General features: G+C 44.8%; 1 protein-coding gene across 1 annotated transcript in view; it reads left to right on the top strand.

Annotated features, from left to right (window-relative positions):
• The window catches only part of SPAG1 (sperm associated antigen 1), a 45,821-nt gene that overhangs the window by 8,995 nt on the left and 12,934 nt on the right, over window positions 1–23,892 (top strand). Inside the window, exons 8-13 of the mRNA XM_036436741.2 lie at window positions 1,038–1,144; window positions 3,001–3,160; window positions 9,124–9,501; window positions 10,049–10,148; window positions 15,214–15,366; window positions 21,319–21,485. Coding sequence (XP_036292634.1) covers window positions 1,038–1,144; window positions 3,001–3,160; window positions 9,124–9,501; window positions 10,049–10,148; window positions 15,214–15,366; window positions 21,319–21,485 — 1,065 coding nt within the window. The remainder of the gene's footprint in view (window positions 1–1,037; window positions 1,145–3,000; window positions 3,161–9,123; window positions 9,502–10,048; window positions 10,149–15,213; window positions 15,367–21,318; window positions 21,486–23,892) is intronic.

Here is a 23,892-nt window from a genome sequence, read left to right as displayed (position 1 = left end):
TTCAGATCAGCAACCTCTTGGTGCATGGGACAATGCTCAATCCACTGAGCCACACCAGCCAGGAGCAAAATGGTTCATCTTTATATTTCCATAGTTCGTCCTTCCTCCCTAAATAGAGAAAGAGAGACGTCAATTTTGTTGTTCCATTTATTTATGCACTCATTGGTAGTTTCTTGTATGTGCCCTGACCGGGAATCAAACTGACAACCTTTCAGTGCACAGGACATTGCTCAACTAACTGGGCCACTCCAGCCAGGCTCCGATAGTTCATTTTAAAACTAACATCAAATTGGTCAAAATTATGCTTCAAATTGGCACATTAAAATATATCAGATATAAATTTCTCACTTTTCAGAATTACTAAGCCTGATTCTTTTCAAAATAATGACTTATTACACAAATTCTTTTAGTATATAATGGATAATGATGGAACTAGAAAGGCATTTATTTTCAGGAGTTAATAATTCTTATACATTCAAACACATTTAAAAAGCTGATGCAAATTACCAAAGTACTTGATTTTTAAACCTAGAAATCTGATTTCATCATCATGATTATCTCAGTTATCTGTGTGAAATACCTCCTCCCAGTTATTTTAGAACTTGCTATAAAGATGTCACTAATGATCCCATATTCTGAGTCAGATGCTGGTCAGTCATATACTAAGTTTGAATAAATGATGTTCACAGTTTTCAGAGAGTGGTGAAATAATGCTCGTGGTGATTATAAGGAGGCAAACATTGTTTAATGAGAAGCCTCCACTACTATGTTGCACAGCGTGGAGTCTCTCAGCCCTGGGAGGAGCTGGCAGGGCCTGGGGCTGCCGGAGGGCCAGGGGGTCGGAGGGGACAGGTGCGTGAGCCTCTTGTTTACCGCAGTACCATTTTCTGTGTGTGCGGCAACAGGAAAACGGGCGTCGTTAAGCTTTGCACAATCGAATCCTAAACCGTCTGTGCTGCTTATGTTCTCCCACTCAAAACACTGTTCGCCGTAACGCCGTATGTTAAAACAAACAACTCACTGTAGTAACATTTCAGCTCTCCTGCGCCGCGCCACCACATACAAACACCAAAACAAGCTCCAGGACGCGGTGGACGATTTGCATCAAGTGCTGGATGTGGAGCCTGATAACGAGCTGGCCAAAGTAAGTCCAGGAAGTGACTCTCACCGAATTCTGTGTTTGGCTGTTTGTGTGTTTATGTGAAAGTGGCAACAATCTTGCTGGATCTATGATGCTGAGGATTAGGTTACAGCTTCAAAAGGTGGGTGTATCCTGCAGGGCTGTAGGCAGTGGTTTTCTTTGAGCGAATTCCAGTTCATTCTGCAGAGCCGTGTATACATTTCCCGGGCTTAGGCAAGAGCTGGATGGCCAAAAGAGAGGGTTTCTTTCTCTCTGTAACTTGCATGGAAAGCATGCGTCCCTGACACAGACTCACTCAGATCTGCACTGGGCAGGTGTGTGTGGGGGGGAGGGGTGGGGAGGGTTGGAAGGCCTTTGAAGAGTAGAGAGAGTGTTGAGAACTGTGAAGGATCTGAGATTTTACAAATGAACACAAGGTGGCAAACTGCGGCTCGTGAGCCACATGCGGCTCTTTGGCCCCTTGAGTGTGTGGCTCTTCCCCCTGGGCCAGTCTATGTAGACATTTAAGTTTAAAAAAATTTGACCCTCAAAAGAAATTTCAATCGTTGTACTGTTGATATTGCCTCTGTTGACTGATGAGTTTGCCGGCCACTGGCCCAGAGGACTGTACAAGATTCCTGGGTCGGACACAAAGGACGTGGTTGCAGCCTAGCAAGCTGATGAGCTTCAAGTTCATGTCAGTTCCCCTGGCTCCCGAGTCTCATGGGGGCAGCACAGAAAGGCCCAGACAGATGCCGCACACTCAGTGCATTTGTGTCCCAGCAGAGGCATCCCCCAAGTCTCAGGGGATATAAGCCAATCTGTCCACCTCACGTAAGAGGGAGACATTCTCTTTGTTTCCCCAGAGAGCGAACAAACCTGCTCTTCTGGAGAGAGAGATTCTCTTTCCCAAGGCAGTTCCCGGAGAGAGATTCTATTTTCCAAGGCATACATGCTTAAAAAGACAGCCTAACATCGTTTCATTTCTCTGCTCACAATATAGTCAGGGATGAGAAGCTCATGGAGCGCTCACTGCATTCCAACAAGAAGTTCCCGTTTCCCACATACGCCTGCTGAGCATCTATCTCTGAATGGCAGCTAACGACCCTCGTGCATCAGCTGCATTTGTCAAGCCAGCATTTCAGTGAATTGGATGGAAGGCCCAGTTTAGGAACACATTTTCCCCCCATAGCATTTCCTTTTTTAAAAAAATAATTTTTTTTATAAGCACAACCAATGGACATAAAGCTCTGGGGAGGGAGGGGATGTGTGGGAGGGAGGGGGGAAAATCAATAAAATATGTAAAAATAAAAAAATTAATTAATTAAATTAAAAAAAATTTTTTTACAGAGAGGAAGGGAGAGAGAGGGAAACATCCATGCGAGAGACATTGATCAGCTGCCTCCTTCACACCCCTCCCCCACCACGGGGATGTGCCTGTAACCAAGGTACATGCCCTTGACCAGAATCGAACCTGGGACCCTTCAGTCCGCAGGCTGACACTCCATCCACTGAGCCAAACCGGTTAGGGCATCATTTCCTTTTTTTAACAGTATGTTTAATATATGTGCATATGAACATATCTAGGAAGATGATCATCAGAATACCAAGTGTTACCTAAGTGGCAGACAATTTTTTCTGTCTTTTTTTTATACTTGTTAATGCTTTAAGTTTTTTACAATGGTGTATGATTATAATCAACCAAAGTAACAAAGTTGTTTGAAAAAGAAAAACAATAGTCCACTATAAAAAGCCCTATGTGAGTTATCGTTGTCCACTTTTTCATAGCTTCATATTCTTGCCTGAAAGAGTAGTTTTATTTTTTTATTAAAGGAAAACATCTTTTTTTTTTTTTTTTTAATATGGTGATTATATTGCAGAAAACCCTGTCAGAGGTTGAAAGAGAGCTGAAAAATGCTGCGCCCGCATCTAAGACTCAAACCAAGGGGAAAAGGATGGTGATTCAGGAAGTTGAAAACTCAGAAGATGAAAGTGGAAAGGACAGTGGAAGAAAACATGAAGATGGCAGTAGAGATAAGAGTAAAACATTTTTTCTCTTTTGGTTATATAAAATACTACTTATATGATGACTTAGTCTATCAAACCTTTTATAGCTTTACCTTGTAAATCCACAAGCAGGTTTTTCCTTAATCTTTTTTCTTAATATAGCTCATTTTTCTTTTTCCTTTATTTATTTATTTTTAAAATATATATTTTAAAAAAATTGATTTCATAGAGGAACAGTGAGGGAGAGAGAGATAGAAACATCAATGATGAGAGAGAATCATTGACTGGCTGTCGTCTGCATCCCCCTACTGAGGATCGAGCCCACAACCCAGGCATGTGCCCTTGACTGGACTTGAACCTGGGACCCTTCAGTCTGCAGGCTGATGCTCTATCCACTGAGCCAAATTGACTAGGGCTTATCTTTTTCTTAATACAATCTCCCAAACTCATTTTTCATCTTAACCTGACACTGTTTTCTAATGCTCAATTTAATTCCTGATTATCTTTTTTTTTAATTTTTAATTGATTTCAGAGAGGAAAGGAGAGGGAGAAAGAGAGATAGAAACATCAATGATGACAAAGAATCCTTGATAGATTGCCCTCTACTGGGGATCAAGCCCAGGCATGTGCCCTGACTGGGAATTGAGCCATGATCTCCTAATTCGTAGGTCAATGTTCAACCACTGAACAACACTGGCCAGCCTATCAACTTTTAGAATATATATATTTTTTTTCATTAATTTTTTAAAGAGAGGGTAAGGAAGAAGGAGAGATTAAAAATATCAATAATGAGAGAGAATCATTAGTTGGCTGTCTCCTGCACATCTCCTCCTAGGGATCAAACCTGAAACCTGTGCATATGCCCTGACCAGGAATCATTTGATTTTGTCATTCATGGTCCCAAATTATTTTGTAGATGATGGAATATTTAAAAATATGTGAGATTCAGAAAACAAAATTCCTTGATAAGGAGAATATAAATTTTAACACCAGTTAGTTCCTTTTTATCAGGAAAGCAAATCAAGAGTAGGTGGAATAGTCCTACCCAGTTTGGCTCAGTGGCTAGACTGTCAGCCTGCGGACAGAAGGGTCCACAGGTTGGATTCTGGACAGGGCATATGCCCAGGTTTTGGGCTCGCTCTCCTGTAGGGGGTGTGCAGGAGGCAGCTGATCAATGATTCTCATTGATGTTTCTCTCTCTCTCTCTCCCTCTCTCTTCTCTGAAATTAATAAAAAAATTAAAAAAAAAAGATTAGGTGGAATAAAAGGTTGGGAGCCATTTTAAAGACATCCTTTTAAAATGAAATAAAATTATTGGAACTATTTTATGCTTCTACCAAGTTTTATTGTCAGATGGCTTGTAAAAAGAGGTCTTGGAGCCTTGGACAAGACGGGAGAAATTCAAGTCACTATTAGGAAAATAATATTAAAGTCCAGAGGAGATTATTGAGCTGGAATCTTCGCAGGTGGTTTCCCTTCCCACCACATTCCAAGAAAGAATTGCTAGTCATTATGTGGTAGGCGGCGGCGGGAACAGCAGCCCATGTCTGACCAGGGGGTCAGAACAACCTGAATTCAGCAACCTCGGTATTTGGGTTCCGGCTAGAAAAGAATTCAGAGCCCAGACCCAAACTGTAAGAGAACATTGGTTTGTTAAGTCACAGAGGTAGAGAAAGTAATCCCTAGAAGAGATGGGCTTAGGAAGGCAAGTTATGGAGGTAAAGGAAGGGCCCTTGGGGCCTGGGGCAGGGAGGAGGAAGGAAAAGGGAAAGGCACCTGCATGCTCTCTGGAGGGAGAGCCGCACTGGGTCCTCCATCCTAAGGGTTTTAGGGTGGAGACTTTAGGGGAGGTCCCAGGGGAAGGTTTGAATAGACTATTCTTCAGTTTCCACTGATTGATTGGCCGGAACCAGGGCAGGGGGTCTTTATTCAAAGCAGCTGGTCCTGAGGCTGGTTTTGTTGCTTATCTGGGTCTGGAGCTGAAATAGCCTAGATGAGGCCTAGATGTTATCTCTGGGTGGGGGGTGAGGGGGGAAGGTCAGGGGTTCCAAACCGAGTGGCCATTGATATGCTTGGGGAGGAAAAGTCACCATTGGGGGTGAGATCCCACCCTACCATTGATTGTCTGTGTGCCAGGCACCTGGGGCTTTCTGCCCTGGTGACCTTTTGTACCTGTTCCATGGTCCTTGCCCTACTCATGTCCAACTGCCCCCCATAGATTATACCACATTTTCTTTATCCATTCATCAGGTGGTGGACATTTGGGTTGCTTCTGCTTTTTGGCTATGAATAATGCTTCTAATGAATATTCAAGTTTATGTGTGTGAGCATGTTTTTTTTTATTTTCTTGGGTATAGGAGTGAGATGCTTGAGTTATATTACTGTAACTCTATGTTTCACGTCTTGAGGAGCTGCCAGACTGTTTTCCAAAGTGGCTATAGCATTTTATATTCCCAGTGGCCATGTTTGAGGATTCCAGTTTCTCTATATTCGTGCAAATACTTGTGATTGTTTGCCTTTTTTTTTTTAATTTAAAAAATATATATATTTTATTGATTTTTTTTTATAAAGAGTAAGGGAGAGAGATAGAGAGCTAGAAATGTCGATGAGAGAGAAACATCGACCAGCTGCCTCTTGCACACCCCCACCGGGGATGTGCCCGCAACCAAGGTACATGCCCCCGACCGGAATCGAACCTGAGACCTTTCAGTCCGCTCTACTGCTGAGCCAAACCGGTTTTGGCTTGTTTGCCTTTTTTATTATAGCCATCCTAGTGTGTATGAGGTGGTAATTGCTCATGGTTTCAGTTTGCATTTCTCTAATGACTTATTGTGTTAACCATCTTTTCATGTGTTCATAAGCCACTTGTATATCTTTTTGGAGAAATGTTTGTTCAAGTCTCTTTGCCGTTTTACTTGCCTTTTTTATTGTTGTACGAGATCTGTGCATGGGTGGGATCCCTGAGCCTCGTTGGCGATCAGGGCCTATTGGAGGCGTCTTGCTCAGTCCTGATCAGGGCTGGGCCGGTCAGGGCCTGCCAGCTGCCAACTGAGCCTGGGGTCCTGCAACCAGACAGAGCCGGAGGGATGGGAAGGGACCCAGGGAGGTTGGCTGGCTGTGGGAGGTTGGCTGTAGAAGCGCACTGACCACCATGGGGTAGTTCCTGTGTTGAATGTCTGCCCCCTCCTGGTCAGTGTGCATCATAGCGACTGGTTGACTGGTCATTCCTTTCCTTCGCTCATAATGGTTGCTTAGGCTTTTATATATATATTATAAGTGTTTATATATTTAGATAGTAGACCCTTATCAGATAATTTACATATCATTTCTTCCATCCAGTGGGTGGTCTTTTTACTTTCTTGATTACAACCTTTGCTGCACAACAGTTTATGCAAATCAATGGAAAATATCCTTGAGTGAGGATTAAGAATAACAACAACAAAAGATGTTTTTTTTAAAAAAGAAATATCTTTCCACTCAATTTCTACTGTTGAACTTCTATTCTATTCCTGAGATAAAACCCACTGATCATGGCATATAATCCTTTTAATATGCTACTGGATTTGGCTTGCTTGGATTTTGTTGAGGATTTTTGCATCTACCAACTACCAACTACCCGAACTGCCCTCTAAGGCTACTGAAATCCTGGTTCTGTTGGTTCTCTTCAGTCTTTGTGCAAATGACACTGTTGCCCATTACTTCCTTTTATATTTATTGCTGACCCCTTTCTTCCTGAAATACTCATGCTTCTTGGTATGCCCTCCTGGTTTTTTTTTTTTTTTTTTTTTTCTTCTCAGTTTTAGACATCTCTCCATCTCCACTGTAGATTTTTTCTGTGACCATCTTTTAAGAATTGATCTGAGTGACTCAGTCCACATTCAAACTTCAGTGATTCAGCAGCTCCCAAGTTGATGACTCTACTAGATAGGGCCACTCCCCTGGTCCACATTTGGAGTCACCTCCTGAACAAGTCCTCTGGAATGTCCTACAGGTAGTGCAGCACCTAGCAGGACTCATAGGACTTTCGTGTTCCGGCCTCTGTTTACCTTTCCAGAGGCTGGCCACGTTTTCCGGGGACATTCCATCTTAAGGAAAGAGGTACACAGCAGGGCATTCGGTTCAGTTCATCTGAATCCCAGTTATGCTGGGATTTTTCGCGCTCTGTGCTTGAGCAAAATGCCTCAGCTACTTTCTTGTGTCTCTTGTCTGTGTAAAGCGGGGATGCTATTATTTGGCCTGAAAATTAATGATAATGTATGTGAAGGTCTTGGCCCATATAAAGTTCTAAATAAACTGCAGCTACATGGTAATAGCATTGGTCAGACACCAGAGGACAGCATACCAGGGAATGGGCAATAATGCTAAGGTGTCCATTGTTACCGCTGATGCTGGTCTGTGCTCCCATCCGTTTCTGTTCTGGGCGGGGACTCAAGCAGCAGATATCAGCTCAAGATTGGAGCCCTGCTTTTGTCATCCTACTGTTCCGGGGGGAGAGGGAGAGACCTGGGTTCTTGTCTTCTTGAGGGAAAGATTTCAATCAAGAGACAAAGTGTAGAGAAGCAAGTTAAGAGTGTATTGACCTCAGCAAAAATATACTTAGGAGTGTGAAACAAGGAAGGGTATAGGAGCAGCAACAGGAGAGCCTTGGCTGGGCTGCCTTAGCTCACTGGGAAGTCAGAGGAAAGGGGGCTTTGGAGACAGGTTCAGGGCGTTAGCCCCAGAAGACCTGCCGCTGCCCTTTGCTCCCCTGGTTGCTAGTCTCGTGGGGTCCCTTAGAGGTTAGGGGATATGTGCCCACATGGGGGAGGCGGTGGGGGGAGAGGAAGGGGAAGGGAATGGCAAGGGCATGCTCCCTGGGGAGAGTGCACTGTCATCTTCATTTTCAGGGGTTTTCTTTTATTTTTAAATATTTTTACTGCTTAGGAGAGAGAGGGGAAGGGAGAGGGAGAGATAGAAACATCAATGATGAGAGATAATCAGCTGCCTCCTGCACGACCCACTCTGGGGATGGAGCCCTGATGGGGGAATCGGACCTTGACCTCCTGGTTCACGGGTTGATGCTCAACCACTGAGCCACGCCTGCCATGTGGAAACCATTTACTCTTAAGTGTCCTTGGTTTAGGGAAAATAGGGTTTACTAGGTTGCTGCAAACTGCTGTTTAACAGTCTGTCTCAGTTTCCCTATTTGGAAATTTCCTAGCTTCTTACTATTCTATAACGTTAGCACGATATACTATTTTTTTTTAATCATTGTAATGAAAAACTTTTTAAAAACAAATTATTGATTTTAGAGAGGGAAAAGAGAAAGAGAGGACATGAATTTGTTCCAGCTATTCATGCCTTTATTGGTCGCTTCTTTTGCATGTGCCCTGACTGGCTGGAACCCACAACCTCTCACCTGCCAGGGCCCAAAACTTACCTTAAAAACAAGGCGTTTATTTTATGTGGTTTCTTTGCTAAGTTCGCTTCAAAGTGAACTTACAAATCCCTTGGACTTTATTTTTTTTCTGCCAAGTGATCTTTTATTTCCTAGTGTTTGCACATAAGGAAAGGGTACCCTAGCCTTGGGCGGTGTGTGTGTGTGTGTGTGTGTGTGTGTGTGTGTGTGTGCAATTACTGTATTCAAGTCTTAGGAACTTCATTCATTCCCAAATTGTATCTGGAAGGGAAGTGCCTATGTTGTAAGACCTGCCTCTGCCCGTGGGCTTTGAAGGGAAGATTTTGAAATGCCGGTTTGCAAGCCAGAAGCCTTTCCGCGTTTAAAGAGTTAAACACGGGGTTGGCTTCTGTCCACCCCCCGGACAGCCCCGGGGGTGGGGGGTGGATGGGAGGGGACTCGGGTGCGGGCGGGCGGGCCGGCCCGGAGGTGCGGGGGCCTCGGGGCTCCGCCCGGGAGAGGGCGGCGCCCGGCTCCCCGCCCCGCCCCGCCCCGCCCGCCGGCCCGGTAGTCCGTCCTGATGATGCAAACACTCGCTTCCCGCATCCTCTCCCCACAGAGGCCGCCGCCGAGCCCGCGGCCGCCGCGCGCGCCATGGGCAACCTGCCGCGGAAGATGATGGGCAGAGGCGAGGCGGGCAGGCGGCCGGACAAGGGCGCGCCGCGGCGGGGCTGCCCGCGGGCCCCGGCCCCCGCCGCCCGCGCCAACGGGCACCCGGGCGGCAAAGGCGGCGGCAAAGGCAAAGGCAAAGGCAAAGGCGCCCCGGACCCCGCGGCGGCCGGCGCGTCCCCGGCCCCCGGCGCCCCGGCCGCTGCCCCCGCTGTCCCCGCCGGCCCCGCGGGCCTCAAGGGCCAGGGCAACGAGCTGTTCCGAGCCGGGCAGTTCGCCGAGGCGGCGCTCAAGTACGCGGCGGCGATCGCGCAGCTGGAGCCCGCAGGTAGGAGCGCTGCGCCCGCTCCCGGGCTCCCCAGACCCCCTCCATCCCCCGTCCCGGCCCCGGGCTCCCCGGATCCCCCCTCCCCGCCCCGGGCTCCCCGGATCCCCCTCCCCGTCCCGGGCTCCCCGGATCCCCCCTCCCCGCCCCGGGCTCCCCGGATGCCCCCTCCCCGCCCCGGGCTCCCGGATCCCCCTCCCCGTCCCGGGCTCCCCGGATCCCCCCGGGCTGAGCGTCACGGGCCCCGGAGGGGAGAGGCGCGGGTGTCCCTGCATTCCTTTCCCGCGGCCCTGGGCGGTGCTGGCGGGACCCCGGGGAGGGGCGCAGCCCGCACCATGCGAGGTGCGTGGGGCGCGCAGGGTGCCTGCGGGCGAGGGCGGTCCCCACGGGCCCCAGCCGCCCGGGGCTCTGCGCCGTCAGCAGTCCTCAGCCCTGCAGCGCCACCCGGACCTCTGTCGTCAGTCGTGCAATTCTGGGAGGAGTGGATGCTGCCGATGGATTTAACTTGCATGTGATTTTATTTCTTTGCTTGTGATTTTTTTATTTTTAGGAAACGAAAGTGCAGCCGATCTGAGTGTGCTGTATTCAAACAGAGCGGCGTGCTACCTCAAGGCAGGGAACTGCAGCGGCTGCATCGAGGACTGTGACAGGTAAACGCCCCGTGGCCAGGTCTGTCCGGCGGCGTGGCTGTCATTCCGGGGCGGGGGATGCAGTATGTCACTGCCCTTCTGAGCTTTCTGCGTGGCTGTCATTTCTGAAGGAGGCGTCAGGGGTGCTCATGGATTAATACAGAAAAACTAGACTCTTTCACACATAGGAAGGCAGGCGTAGAAGGTGGTGCACACGCTGTAAATCTCCTCTACTGCCACCATCCATGCTCTTTTTTTTTCTTCTCGTCCATGCTCTTTTTTTTATGCCAGGCCTACACTGAGGGAGGGAACTTCTCGCTTCTCTCTCTCTCTCTCTCTCTCTCTCTCTCCCCCCCCCCCCCTCTGCCTCCCGCAGTCACGGTGGCATCAGAACTTTCCCTCAAACTGTCTTGTTCAAACTGTTTCAAACAGGTGTTCACTAGCTCAGCACGCTCTTCCAGATAATTCCAAAGTACTCTGTCACCATCCTGCTCCCCAAACAGGCTTTCTGCTCCCATTCGGTCCCCACTGTCTTCAGTGGGCCCTGCACACACCTTTGCTTCTGAAGTTTCTGCTCAGCTACCGCCCCTCTCTGCCTGCCTGGTCGCCTTCAGCCTCCCTGGTCCTCTTGTCACTCTCTCACCTGTGGGTACGTGGGTCGTCCGTGGCATTGGGCTGCAAGCCCTGTGAGGTCAGGAGCCATGTCTTATACAGCTCTGCATCCCTCAGGCACAGCAGTCACCCAGGGTGCCCTGCCAGTGACATGCTGAAATAGAGGAAACACATTTTCACGAATAAAAAGCATTGTTTTCTTTTACCGTTAAGTACTAAGGCTTCCTCAGGAGCCTTTTGGAAAGAAGCTGTTATTAGTGAATCCAGAAAATAAGAAGTCGTATATCCTGGTTTTGACCTTAACATTCCTAGATTACTCCTTCCGTCTGGTATAATTATTGCTACCACCCCCTTTCACTCTCAGAAGCCCCAGTTTGGACAGTAACTTATGTGGATACCCTGATTATAAGGTGAATGATTCATTTTGTTCATTGGTAGTATCAGTTTAATGCCATGGGTAAAAACTTGTATCTGTGTCTACCTTGTTTTTAAATCCTCACCTGAAGATATGTTTATTGATTTTAGAGAGAGAGGAAGGGAGAGAAAGAAACATTGATGTGAGAGAAAAACATTGAACCTGTAACGTAGTTATGTGTCCTGATTGGGAATCGAACCCTAAACCTTTTGATGTATAGGACAATCCTCCAACCAACTGGGCCAGCTGGCCAGGGCTAGGTCTACAGTTTAAAAAAGATGGTCTTTGCTGGTGTGGCTCAGTGGTTGACCATTGACCCAAGAGGTCCCAGGAGTTGGTTCCCAGTTGGGCATATGCCAGGTTGCGGGTTCCATCCCTGGTCATGGCATATATGGAAGGCAATCAATCAGTATTTCTCTCTCTCCCTTCCTCTCCCTAAGCATATCCTCAGGTGAGGATTTTTTTTTTTTAAAGGTCTTGGTACTCAGCCGAAACCGGTTTGGCTCAGTGGTAGAGCATCGGTCTGCGGACTGAAATGTCCCAGGTTCGATTCCGGTCAAGGGCATGTACATTGGTTGCGGGCACATCCCCGGTGGAGGGTGTGCAAGAGGCAGCTGGTCGATGTTTCTCTCTCATTGATGTTTCTAGCTCTCTATCTCTCTCCCTTCCTCTCTGTAAAAAAATCAATAAAAAATATATATATATATATATATATTTTTTTTTTTTTTTAAAGGTCTTGGTACTCAGATTTGTTTTTGCCAATTTGATATTCAAATTTTAAATAAATAATATTTATATTCCGCCCTAACCGGTTTGGCTCAGTGGATAGAGCATCGGCCTGTGGACTGAAGGGGTCCCAGGTTCGCTTCCAGTCAAGGGCATGTCCCTTGGTTGCAGGCACATCCTCAGTAGGGGGTGTGCAGAAGGTGGCTGATCAATGTTTCTCTCTCCCTTATATTCAGTCTGGCCTGACTTTAGACCTCACCCACTGTTGTGCTAGTTCACATTAGCTAATTGTTGTGACATTTTCAGGAATTGGTGAATTGGTTGAAGTCAAGCGGAGAGCTCGAGGTCTGCCTTGGCGCAGTGCTGATACCATGAAAACGGGCAAATGCCACAAACGTGGCTCTTTCCTGAAGGAGAGCTGGCCGTTAAACATTTACCACCGCCCATAACTAACCAGCACGACCACGTGAATTTGCAGGGCATCAGGCGCACTGCGGTTTGCAGCCAAGAGCCTGAGAGAGGGCTAACATAATATTATAATAATGCTTTTCCTCCCACCTTCGGAGTTCTAGCTGGGCTCAGAGTCAAAGTAACAGAGGAGTAATAACAGGAGAAAATCACATTTTAATACATGTGCACCGGGAATTCACAAAAGCATGACAATTCCAAAGAGACAGGGAGGTAAAATTTGGTGTATGTGTTATTTCTGACAAAGAAATCTTTGCATGGCAGGTAAAGATTTGCTAGCCAACCCAGAAGCAATGAGATTGGGGCGGGAGGAGAAGTTCTAGCAAACAGGCCCCTGCTTAAGGCCTCTCTGCCGACCACACTTAATTCAAATTAGGCCAAGGTGGATATGGGCAAGATTTCTTTCAGGTTTTTCTATCTGAATCTCTGGGCGGGAAAGGAGGGAAAGATCAAAGGTTCATTTCTAATTCTTTTCTTTCGTAATAAACAGTTTAAAAATCAGTATCCCAAAAGGCACAATTTCTTCTTTTTTTAAAAAAATATGATTTTATTGATTTTAGGGAGAGAGAGAGAAACATCAGTGATGAGAGAATCATCAATTTGGCTGTGTCTTACATGCCTCCCTCCCACTGGGGATCAAGCTGAAACCTGGCCATGTGCTCTGACCAGGATCAAACCATGACCTCCTGGTTCATGGTTAGATGCTCAACCACTGAGCCACACCATCCAGGCTTCACCCTCTGTCCCCCAGGACATGCTTAGAGAGAGGAAGAAAGGAGGAGAGAGACATACAGACAGACAGACATCCATCTGTTGCCTTCAGTATGTGCCCCGAACAATCGAACCTGCAACCCAGGTGTGCGCCCTGACCAGGAATCAAACAGGCCACCTCTCACTGGACAGTGCTCAGTCAGCCAAGCCACTCCGGCCGAGCTGAAAAGGCACAGGTTCTTGGGTGTCAAAATCTTTGTTTCCCTTCAGCCCTTCCCACGTAGGTGCCTGTCGCTAACACATTACCCTTCAGACTTGTCTCAGGTATTCCCTCCAGCGAGTGAAATTTAGGACTCTTTATTTTAAAACCCGGTAGCCGTACAGACAGGGCTACAGTAAAAACAGTGGGCTCACGTTGTCCGTAAGTGAGGTTGGTTAAGGTGGCAGGCGTTTTCTTGTTAAAACTTGTGTTTCATTGTAGACCCGAGAGGAGGTGAAAGGTGTCCAGGCTAGAGTGGAGGTCTGTCTGCAGGACAGCCGGCCTGCTGGGGAAGGCGGTGGGAGGTGCTTAGGGAAGGTGTCCTTAGGTTAACATTGTCTTCTGGGCCTAGCAATCCAGCTCTGTCGGTCAGTACCGACTCCGGCATGAGCGGCCTGGGTGACTTTACTCCAAAGCATTGATTCTCAAACTCATTTTTGTTGTTGTGGTTTTTTTTTTTTTTTTAAAAATAGATTTTTGTTTATATCAGAGAGGAAGGAAGAGGGATAAGAAAGACCGACACATCAATGATGAGAGAGAATCATTGATTGGCTGCCTCCTGTACACCCCCTACTGGGGATCCAGCCTGCAATCTAGGCATGTGCCCTGACCGGGAATTGAACTGTGACCTTCTGGTTTACTGGTCCATGCTCAAACACTCAGTCACACCAGACGGGCAATACAGTCTTGACTGTATGCTCTTTTCAGAGTATCATGAACTATGTTAAGCAGTGAAGTAGTTTTAAACAGTTACTTCAAACAAAACCAAGAAACATAACTTTGAAATACATCTCTAGTGATAATGAAAATACTTCATAGACAAGTCCGAGATGAAAATCTCTGGCTTAAAAAAGTCATTGTATGTCTGGCTGGTGCAGCTTGGTGGTTGAGCATCAACCTATGAACCCGGAGGTCAAGATTCAGTTCTGGGTCGGGGCACATGCCTGGATTTTGGGCTTGATCCCCAATGAGGGGGAGAGGGGCGTGCAGTAGGTAGCTAGCTGGTCAGTGATCCTCTCTCATCATTGATGTTTCTAACTCTCGCCTTTTCCCTTCCTCTCTGAAATCAATAAAACTATATATTAAAAAGTAAGTCATTGTATGCCTTCTCAATCACCTCTGGTCTGTTTTTGAGGCCCTTTAGAAGCAGGTGAATAATAATAATAAAAAAAAAACTGTATTAAGTTTCAGAGAGCTGATTTTCAAACAGCAATGCAAGTTTTTGTGATTCTGTGCCAAGGTGCGTTATTAAATACATAGGTGTAAATAAAAAGTTCCCTTTTAATCTTACAATAACAATCTGTTGAAAGCCTACTCTGTGCCTGCTGCCATGATGGGCTCTATTGGGATGTAGGGGAGCGGGAGGCTGTGGTAGGGGTGGGGGTACAGTGGGGGGAGGGCAGGGGAGGATGGAGAAAGAGGCGTAGAGGCGGGTGAGGCTCAGTTTCAGTGGGGAAAGAGCAAAGGAATGCCACCGGGCTTTGGTCCTGGTTCAGAAGAGAGGAAGTGACCTCAGGTTTGATTGCTCTGCTCCTTGGGGTTTGCCTTCCTGGTACCTTGCCAGGTCGTGACGATGCAATGCCAGGTAGGTGTGTATTAGCCCGGTACTGCGGTGGGCATTCAGTCAGTCTAAGTTAGGGGTGTCGAACTCAATCAGAGAAGGGGCCAAAATCTAAAATCCAGCCTAAATCGCGGGCCGAATGGTTTACTGAACAGTCATAAACTGTCATTGTGATGGAAACGCAGCGGAGTGCAGTGATGACAGTGCGGTGCGGGCCACATTGCAAGGCCTGGCGGGACGGATTTGGCCCACGGGCCTTGTGTTTGACACATGTGGTCTAAGTTAAAGAGTAACGTGCAGAACAAATGACATGTAATGTTTTTGCGTCCCTTAGGGCCCTGGAACTTCAGCCATTCTCAGTTAAACCTCTTCTTCGGCGAGCCATGGCCCATGAGACGTTAGAGAAGTATCAGAAAGCTTACGTGGATTACAAAATCGTGTTGCAGATAGACTGCGGAATCCAGATAGCGAATGACAGCATCAACAGGTAACGTGATCTGAGGGTTAGATGTTTTTATAATGGGATGAGGTTTTTTTTTCCTTTCCCTCCTTCAGGAATGGTGTCAAATCATGTGCATGTTCTGTGACTGACTTTACATGAATGATTGCTGCCTTTCCCTCCATCCAAACCAAATGATTCTCTTTCCAACTTAATTTCTAAGTACCCCACAATACATTCTGAGTTGTCCTCAAATACCTTTAACTAATTTTTTTTTTTTTAGCAATTTGTTGTTGTTGTTGTTGATTTTTCCACAGAGAGGAAGGGAGAGGGATAGAGAGCTAGAAACATCGATGAGAGAGAAACATCGACCAGCTGCCTCCTGCACAACCCCTACCGGGGATGTGCCCACAACCAACGTACATGCCCTTGACCGGAATCGAACCTGGGACCTTTCAGTCTGCAGACCGATGCTCTCTCCACTGAGCCAAACCGTTCTGGCTTTTTTAGCAATTTTAAAAATTCATTTTAGAGAGAGGAAGAGAGATAGCTAGAGAAAGAAAACGTCCGATGAGAGAGAAACATTGATAGGTTGCCTCCCACATGCATCTCGACCGACCTGGGGATTGAACCTGAGACCTGGGTATGTGCCCCGACTGGGAATTGAACCCACCACGTTTTGGTGTATGGGATGATGCTCCAACCAGCTGATCCACACGAGACAGGGCCTCTAATAACTTTATATTTGTTTCCTGGTCCATTTATTACTATTCAGTGAATATTCTATTTTTTTTTTATTGTTAACAGAACTGTATTACAGATGTCCCCTCATTTCCCCCATTTCTTTCCCACCCTCCACTCAGCCCCAGCCACACCCCAGGCCACACCCCCATTGTCTGTGTCCCTGGGCTATGCATATAAGTTCTTTGGTTAATCTGTTCTTGTCCCCACCCTCCACCTTCCCTCTGAGATCTGTCCGACTGTTCCGTGCATCCATGCCTCTGAATCTATTTTGTTTGTCAGTGTATTTTGCTCATCAGATTCCACATGTAAATGAGGTCATTGATGTTATCTGACTTATAAATGAGATAATGTGATGTTGTCTGGCTTATTTTGCTTAGCATAATAATCTCTTGGTCCATCCATGTTGTCCAAAGGATAAAAACTATTTAAAAAAAATAAATATATTTTATTGATTTTTGACAGAGAGGAAGGGAGAGGGATAGAGAGTTAGAAAAGTCGATGAGAGAGAAACATCGATCAGCTGCCTCCTGTGCACTCCCTACTGGCTATGTGCCCGCAACCAAGGTACATGGCCTTGACCGGAATCGAACCTAGGACCCTTGAGTCCGCAGGCCGACGCTCTATCCACTGAGCCAAACCGGTTAGGGCTAAAAACTTTTTATAGCTGCATAGTATTTCATTGTGTAAAGGTACCACAGTTTTTTGTTTGTTTGTTTGTTAATCCTCACTCGAGGATATTTTTTCCATTGATTTTCAGAGAGTGGAAGGGAGGGAGGAAGAAGGGGAAGAGAGAGAGAAACATTGCTGTGAAAGAGACACATTGATTGGTTGCCTCCTGCACTTGCCCTGACCAGGGCAGGATTCGAACCTGCAACCTAGGTACCTGGAATCGAACCTATAACCCCTTGGTTTGTGGGCCAATACTCTAACCATTGAGCACACTGGCCTGGCCTGTACCACAGCTTTTTTATCCACTCATACTGAGGGGCACTTGGGCTGTCTCCGGATCTTAGCTATTGTAAATAACGCTTCTATGAACACAGGAGTGCGTATATTCTTTCTGATGGGTGTTTCTGATTTCTTGGGATATATTGTAATTCCTATAAGTGGAATCGCTACATCAAAAGGCGGTTCTATTTTTAATTTTTTGAGGAAACTCCATCCTGTTTTCCATAGTGGCTGTACCAGTCTGTATTCCCACCAGCAGTGCACAAGGGTTCCCTTTTCTCCACGTCCTCACCGGCACTTGTGGATTTCTTAACAGTGACCATTCTGGCAGGTGTGAGGTGATACTATTTTGCATTTTTTTCTGGTGACTGAGCATTTTTCATATATCTCTTGGCCATCTGTATGTCCTCTTTGGAAAAGTATCTACTCAGGTCCTTTGCCAATTTTTTCTTAAATTGATTGAATTATCTCCTTTTTGTTGAGTTCTCTATCTATTTTGGAAATTAAACCTTTATTAGATGTATCATTTGAAAATATGTTCTCCCATACAGCGGGCTCCCTTTTCATTCTGATGAGGGTTTCTTTTGCTGTGCAGAAGCTTTTTAGTTTGATGTGGCCCCAATTGGTTATTATTATTTTTTTTCTTTGTGTCTCCTGCCCTCGGAGACAAGTGAAAACCCTGATACGTGAGATGTCAGGTTTTACTGCCTGTGTTTTCTCCTATTATTCTTACGGCTTCATGACTTACATTTAAGTCTCTCATCCATTTTGAGTTTATTCTTGTGTATGTGTACCTTGTTTCTAGTTTCTTTCTTTTGCCACCTGCTTGTCCCGCTTTCCCAGCACCACTTACTGAAGAGACTGTCTTTACCCCATTGTGTGCTCTTGCCTCCACTGTCAAATGTTAATTGACCGTAATGGCTCTGGTTGATTTCTGAGCTCTTTGTTCTGTTCCATTGATCTGTTATACCAGACTGTTTTGATTACAATAAGGATTGTGTTGAATCTATAGATTGCTTTGGGTGATGTGGAATTATGTCTAATACATGAACTCAGTATATGCTTCCACTTGTTTGTGTCTTTAAAATAAAAAAAAATAAATATATATATATATATATATATACATATATATATATATATAATTGATTTTTTACAGAGAGGAAGGGAGAGGGATAGAGAGTTAGAAACATCGATGGGAGAGAAACATCTATCAGCTGCCTCCTGCACACCCCCCACTGGGGATGTGCCTGCAACCAAGGTACATGCCCTTGACTGGAATCGAACCTGGGACCCTTCAGTCCACAGGTTGATGCTCTGTCCATTGAGCCAAACTGGTCAGAGCTAAAATTAACTATTTTAAAGTATGCAATTTAGTGACATTTCTAGTATATTCACAATGTTGTGCTATCTCTAACTAGTTTAAAGCATTTCATCACCCCAAAAGGTAACTCCTCACTCCTCATTCTCATTCTCATTCTCATTCTCATTCTCCCTTCTCACATCCCCTGACAAACACTGATTTCCTTCCTGGCTCCGTGGATAGTTCATGGAAATGGAATCATAGGATATGAACCCTTGGTGTCTAGCTTCTTTCACTTGGGAAATGGTGTAGCATATATACTTCCTTTTGATGGCTGAATAATATTCCATTGCATAGATACGTTACATCTGTTTATCCATTCATCCACCAATGGACATTTTGGTTGTTTCCATCTTTTCACTATTGTGAAAAGTGCTGCTATGAACATTCAAGTACAAGTTCCTGTTTTTAGCTCCTTTTGTTGTATACCTATGAGTGGAATTGCTGGGTGACATGGTAATTCTGTTTAATTTTTTGAGGATTGCATTATACTTTTTATATGTGTGCAAGAAGCCCTTTTATACAAATTAACTTAAAAAAAAATGTTTTTTTTTATTTCAGCGAGGAGGGGAGAGGGAGAGAGAGAAACATCAGTGATGAGAGAGAATCATTGATCAGCTGCCTCCTGCATGGCTCCTACTGGGGACTTAGCCCACAACTTGGGCATGTGCCCATGACTGGAATTGAACCTAGGACTCTTCAGTCCACAGGCCTATGCTCTATCCACCGAGCCAAACCAGCTAGGGCTACAAATTAACTTTTAAGACTCATTTATTTTTGTAATTGAATGGTTCTTGCTGGTATATCATTATATGAAATGAGGAAGCTTTGTCTGGTATTGCCATGTATGCTTTTCTGTAAAATATACCATTTAAAACTTGCACCATTCTTTTTCATGAACCCCATATTTATGCTTGCTTTTCCATCGAAGCAACAGCAGTTTTTTTTTTTATTTACTGAAGCATTTGTGCTTCTTTTGTTTCTGTCTCCCATTAACCACCTTCCTCTCTTCCTCTCCAGGAATCTTACATGTAAAATTCCCTGCATATACTTACTCACTCCCTGGCAGCACATCATCTCTTTCCCGCCGCTTCTTCCTTCCTCCCTGCTGGTAATACAAGTTTTGCTTGAAAATTCTTCTTATTTTCTAAAGCTGCTTTTTCTTTTGCAGTTGTGGGTGGTTACACATTCTTTTTCAAATGTATTTTTCACACCAAAATATATGATATTTGCTTATCATAACCAAAGAACGCTATTGAAGTTTCAGTTTAGAAAACTGGGGAATTGTGTGCACGTGATTTGTCTCGATAAATACAAAATTTTTCTCCCAAAAAGAGTACTACTTGAATGCAGTCTACTAGTTACTAGCCAACCTTCAGTCTTGAGGAGCGCCCCTTTAAAACCAGATTCATTCCAAAGATGTAATTCTATTTTGTATTTAAATAAAAGTATGATATTTTGTATGTTAAAAATGATGAGAGTGATAATTAGGGATGTTAATTGGAATTTCATGATGGCTGTTAGTAATTGTCATTAATACAAGGACCCTCATAGACTCCAGTACCCTATTCTTTATATTTATATATAAAGGCAAGTTATTTTAGAGATGAAAACAAGACAAGGTAAGAGTATTTTAACTGCAGGTAAATATTTTAAGAAAAAGCAATATTCCACATGACAGTTTTAGCCCAGGCTTTATTTATTTATTTACTTATTTATTTATTATTGATTGGTTTAAGAGAGGAAGGGAGAGGGATAGAGAGATAGAAACATCGGTGAGAGGTCAGCTGCTGCCTCCTGCACATCCTCTCCTGAGTTCACAAAGCATGTGCCCTGAATGGGAACTGGCCCAGGGTCCTCTCCATTTATAGGCTGAGACCCACACCAGCCCGGTTATTGGTTGATTCTAGTATGTGCCCTGACTAGGGATCGAACCCATGATCTTGGAATGACACTTTGAGTGTCCCGCCAGGGCAGCCCAGTCTTGTGCCCCTGTCTTTACAGTTTGGGCATAGAAATTCCCTAGTGCTTCTGAGTATCCTCAGGAATGACACATTATCAATTTCATAGTCATATTACTTGTTATGTGGGACATTTCTTCTAGGCCTTCTCGATTTTGTTTTTATAGCTCACCTTTTTAAAAATTAAAATGGTATTGCATGTTAATTTTTAAACAAATTGCAGATGTCTTAATTTTTATTTTTTGATAAAAGAGAATCTAAAGTTACGTAATTTGGGGGCCCTAGCCTGGTTTGGCTTAGTGTATAGAGCATCAGCCTGAGGATTGAAGGGTCCCAGGTTCAATTCCGGTCGAGGGTGCATAACTTGGTTGCAGGCTCCTCCCTGGCCTGGGCCCTGGTCAGGTCTCATGCAGGAGGCAACCAATTTATTTGTTTCTCTCACATCAATATTTCTCTCTGTATTTCCCTCTCTTCCACTTTTCCTAAAAATCAATGGAAAATATCATTGGGTGAGGATTTAAAAAAAAAAAAAGTAAAATAAAGTTACATAGTTTTTGGCAACTTTTAAAAGTCCTTTTGAAAAGTTTATATGGACAGGGAAGTACACCAATGCATAGCATTTGTAAATCTTACTTCTTTCTTTGTTTTGTTTTTGTTAATCCTTATCCTAGGATATTTTTTTTTTCCATTGCTTTTCAGAAAGAGTGGAAGGGAGGGAGAGAGGAGAGGAAAGAGAAACACAGATTTGAGAGAGGCATACTGACTGGTTGCCTCCCACTCACACCCTAACCTGGGGCGGGGAGTGAACCCACAACACAGGCTTGTGCTCTTGACAGGGAATCGAACCCATGACTCTTTGTTGCATGGGCCAATACTCCAGCAACTGGGCAACACTGGCCAGGGTGTAAATCTTAACTCTTGATATGACCTTTGGTAATATGAAAAGCAAATTGCATGATCAATAAAGAAAACTCTTGCTCTTTCTAGAATAACAAGAATTTTAATGCATCTGGATGGCCCACGCTGGCGGGAGAAGCTGCCACCCATACCTTCTGTGCCCGCTTCTGCGCAGCTGCGAGCTTGGCAGCCTACAGCAGAGACGCCCCCAGACCACGTGGGAGATTCCTGCAGCCATCCCCAACCGGGCAGCACAGGTAGGGGAAGTCTGGACTCATTTCTCTCAAGGGTTACTTTGAGCCCTGTACATTTTCACAGTAGAGCAGTAGAATAAGAGCATACATTTAGGTGTCAGATCTGGGGTTACGCCCTCTTTATCCTCTTTCTAACTAGAGTCTTAAGAACTTGTTTCACATCTCCAGTGTCCTAGTGTTTATGATAGGGATTACCAAGAGCAACTACCTCATGGAATTGCTCTTAGGAATCAATGGAGATATGCCTATAAAATACTTCTGTATTTTATAGGCATATAAGTCTTACAAAATATCTCTGTATTATATAGGCACATATAATCTTACATGCTGACTGTAAGATTACAGTAGCCTCAATAAAGATCAAGTTAGCATCATGTTCACAGAAAGAAGGAAAAGAGTTAAGTAGCGTGCAGTTCTCTGTGACACCATTAAGATTGATGTGTTTGAAATAAAAAAAAAACACACCCGACTACACGAGTATCGGCAGATACTTCCTTCTGCCTCAGGTCATAGCTGTGCACGTACCTGCATTGCCGTCTAGCTACCTCATTGCTTTGGGCAGTGCTTAATAAGTGGGACTGCACTCGTGCTTTCTGCTTTAAAGCGAGTTGAGATCTCATTTCTCCTGCCTGCTTAGGAACTCTCTGTGTTCATTTTGAGTTCATTTTGCAGAAACCCTGAAGCTGCAGAGCCATGATGTCCCAGTGGCTAGGGTTAGACCTTCATCTCTTATGGCCTTGAAAGAAGACGCAGGGACCATCTGCCAAGGCTAGTAGGTGACTCAGCAGTCCTGGGGAAATCGCAGAGACCTCTCCTTTTCTGGAGTCCATTTTTAATGGGGCCTGGCTCAACACATTTGCTCAATGAAGGGTGGCTGTGATTTACAAAGGACATATACTAACCATACTGTGGATGTGCCACAGCAAATCATAGGGACACGTATGGTTTGTTCTGTTCCCGGTGTACTGATCATTAGTGAGAAAGGACACCGAGGGCTCTCAAACCTTGCTGGAAGAAAAGCTGGAGGAAAGGTTTTTAGCAAATTGAGGGGGAAAAAATACTGTGTTATTTTGTTTTAGAGCTTATATACACCAGCATTCATGGGGAATGTCATTTGACCCCTTTGAAGCTTGAAACATTAGAAAATATTCTGTTATTTGAAATAAGAAAATGAGAACTTAATACTTTATGCTGTTTATACAGAGGGACAAATAAGGTTATCATTTACATTCAAGTTTATGCTATAAATTCAATACACCTATTTGATAGGTGTATTTGATGGGTGTATTTTTAGATCACAGAATTTAAAGGTATATTTTAGATTTTAGGTTAAGGATTTTTATTTATTTATATAAAGTTATTCATAGGGTAAAGTTACGACATAGATTTAAAACTTAAAATTTTAACACTGTGTGTTAGAAAACTTTGGTTGTAAGTAACAGGAAATCATAAGGAATGGTTTCGGTGGACTATAAAATCATGCACACACAGCTCATCACGGTGCAGGCTCCGGCCGGAAACAGTGGAACCACAGCACTTTCAGGTTTCATGTCTGTACCTATCAATGTCCAAAGGGAGAGAAACGCCATTGCTTTTGGTGGCGTTAATTTAAGAATGAGGAAATATGTTGCCCCAAAGTTGTAGCTTTTGTTGTTGTTATTAAATATATATATTATATTGATTTTTTTTTTTTTTTATAGAGGAAGGGAAAGGGATAGAGAGTCAGAAACACCAATCAGCTGCTTCCTGCACACCTCCTACTGGGGAATGTGCCTGCAACCAATGTACATGCCCCTGACCGGAATCGAACCTGAGACCCTTCAGTCCACAGGCCGACGTTCTATCCACTGAGCCAAACCAGTCAAGGCCAAAACCCAACTCTTAATAGCTTGAAGCAAAAAAAAAAAAAAAAAAAAAAAAAGAAAGAAAGCAAGAAAGAAAAGAAAAAGAAACAAAAAACCCCAAACAGGTGGTTTTTGCTCCTGTGGCGGATAAGTCCACCGGTGGGTGGGTAGCTGCAGGGAAGGCTGGGTTTAGGACTCATTCTCCTTCAGCTCTCTCCCTTGACCTTTCTCCGGGCCCCATTCTCAGATAGACTCTTCCTTTGTCTCATAGGATGGCGACATAGCTGCTCCTTTCACCCTCATTCCAGGTGCTGCCACAACAATCATATTGCAGCTCACTGACTCTAATGGGCCCAACCCTGACCAATTAGGTTGTTTTGGCCAAGGGAATAGAATGTGTTGATTTAAAAAAAAACAAACAAACCCAAAGATTACCCCAAGAGATAGGGCTAGGGTAGGGGTTGCCTTAAGCCACAGGAGTCGAGAGTGGAGGAGGTGTGATTTTCCCAAAGAACTTCTGGGTACTGGACCAATGTCTACCTCATGCTCTAGTGGGTTGGTTTGTT

Source organism: Pipistrellus kuhlii, unplaced genomic scaffold (genome assembly GCF_014108245.1).
Source record: "Pipistrellus kuhlii isolate mPipKuh1 unplaced genomic scaffold, mPipKuh1.p scaffold_m20_p_14, whole genome shotgun sequence".
NCBI lineage: Eukaryota > Metazoa > Chordata > Mammalia > Chiroptera > Vespertilionidae > Pipistrellus > Pipistrellus kuhlii.
Note: the sequence above shows the minus strand (reverse complement) of the source record. Positions and strands in the feature narration are given on the sequence as shown.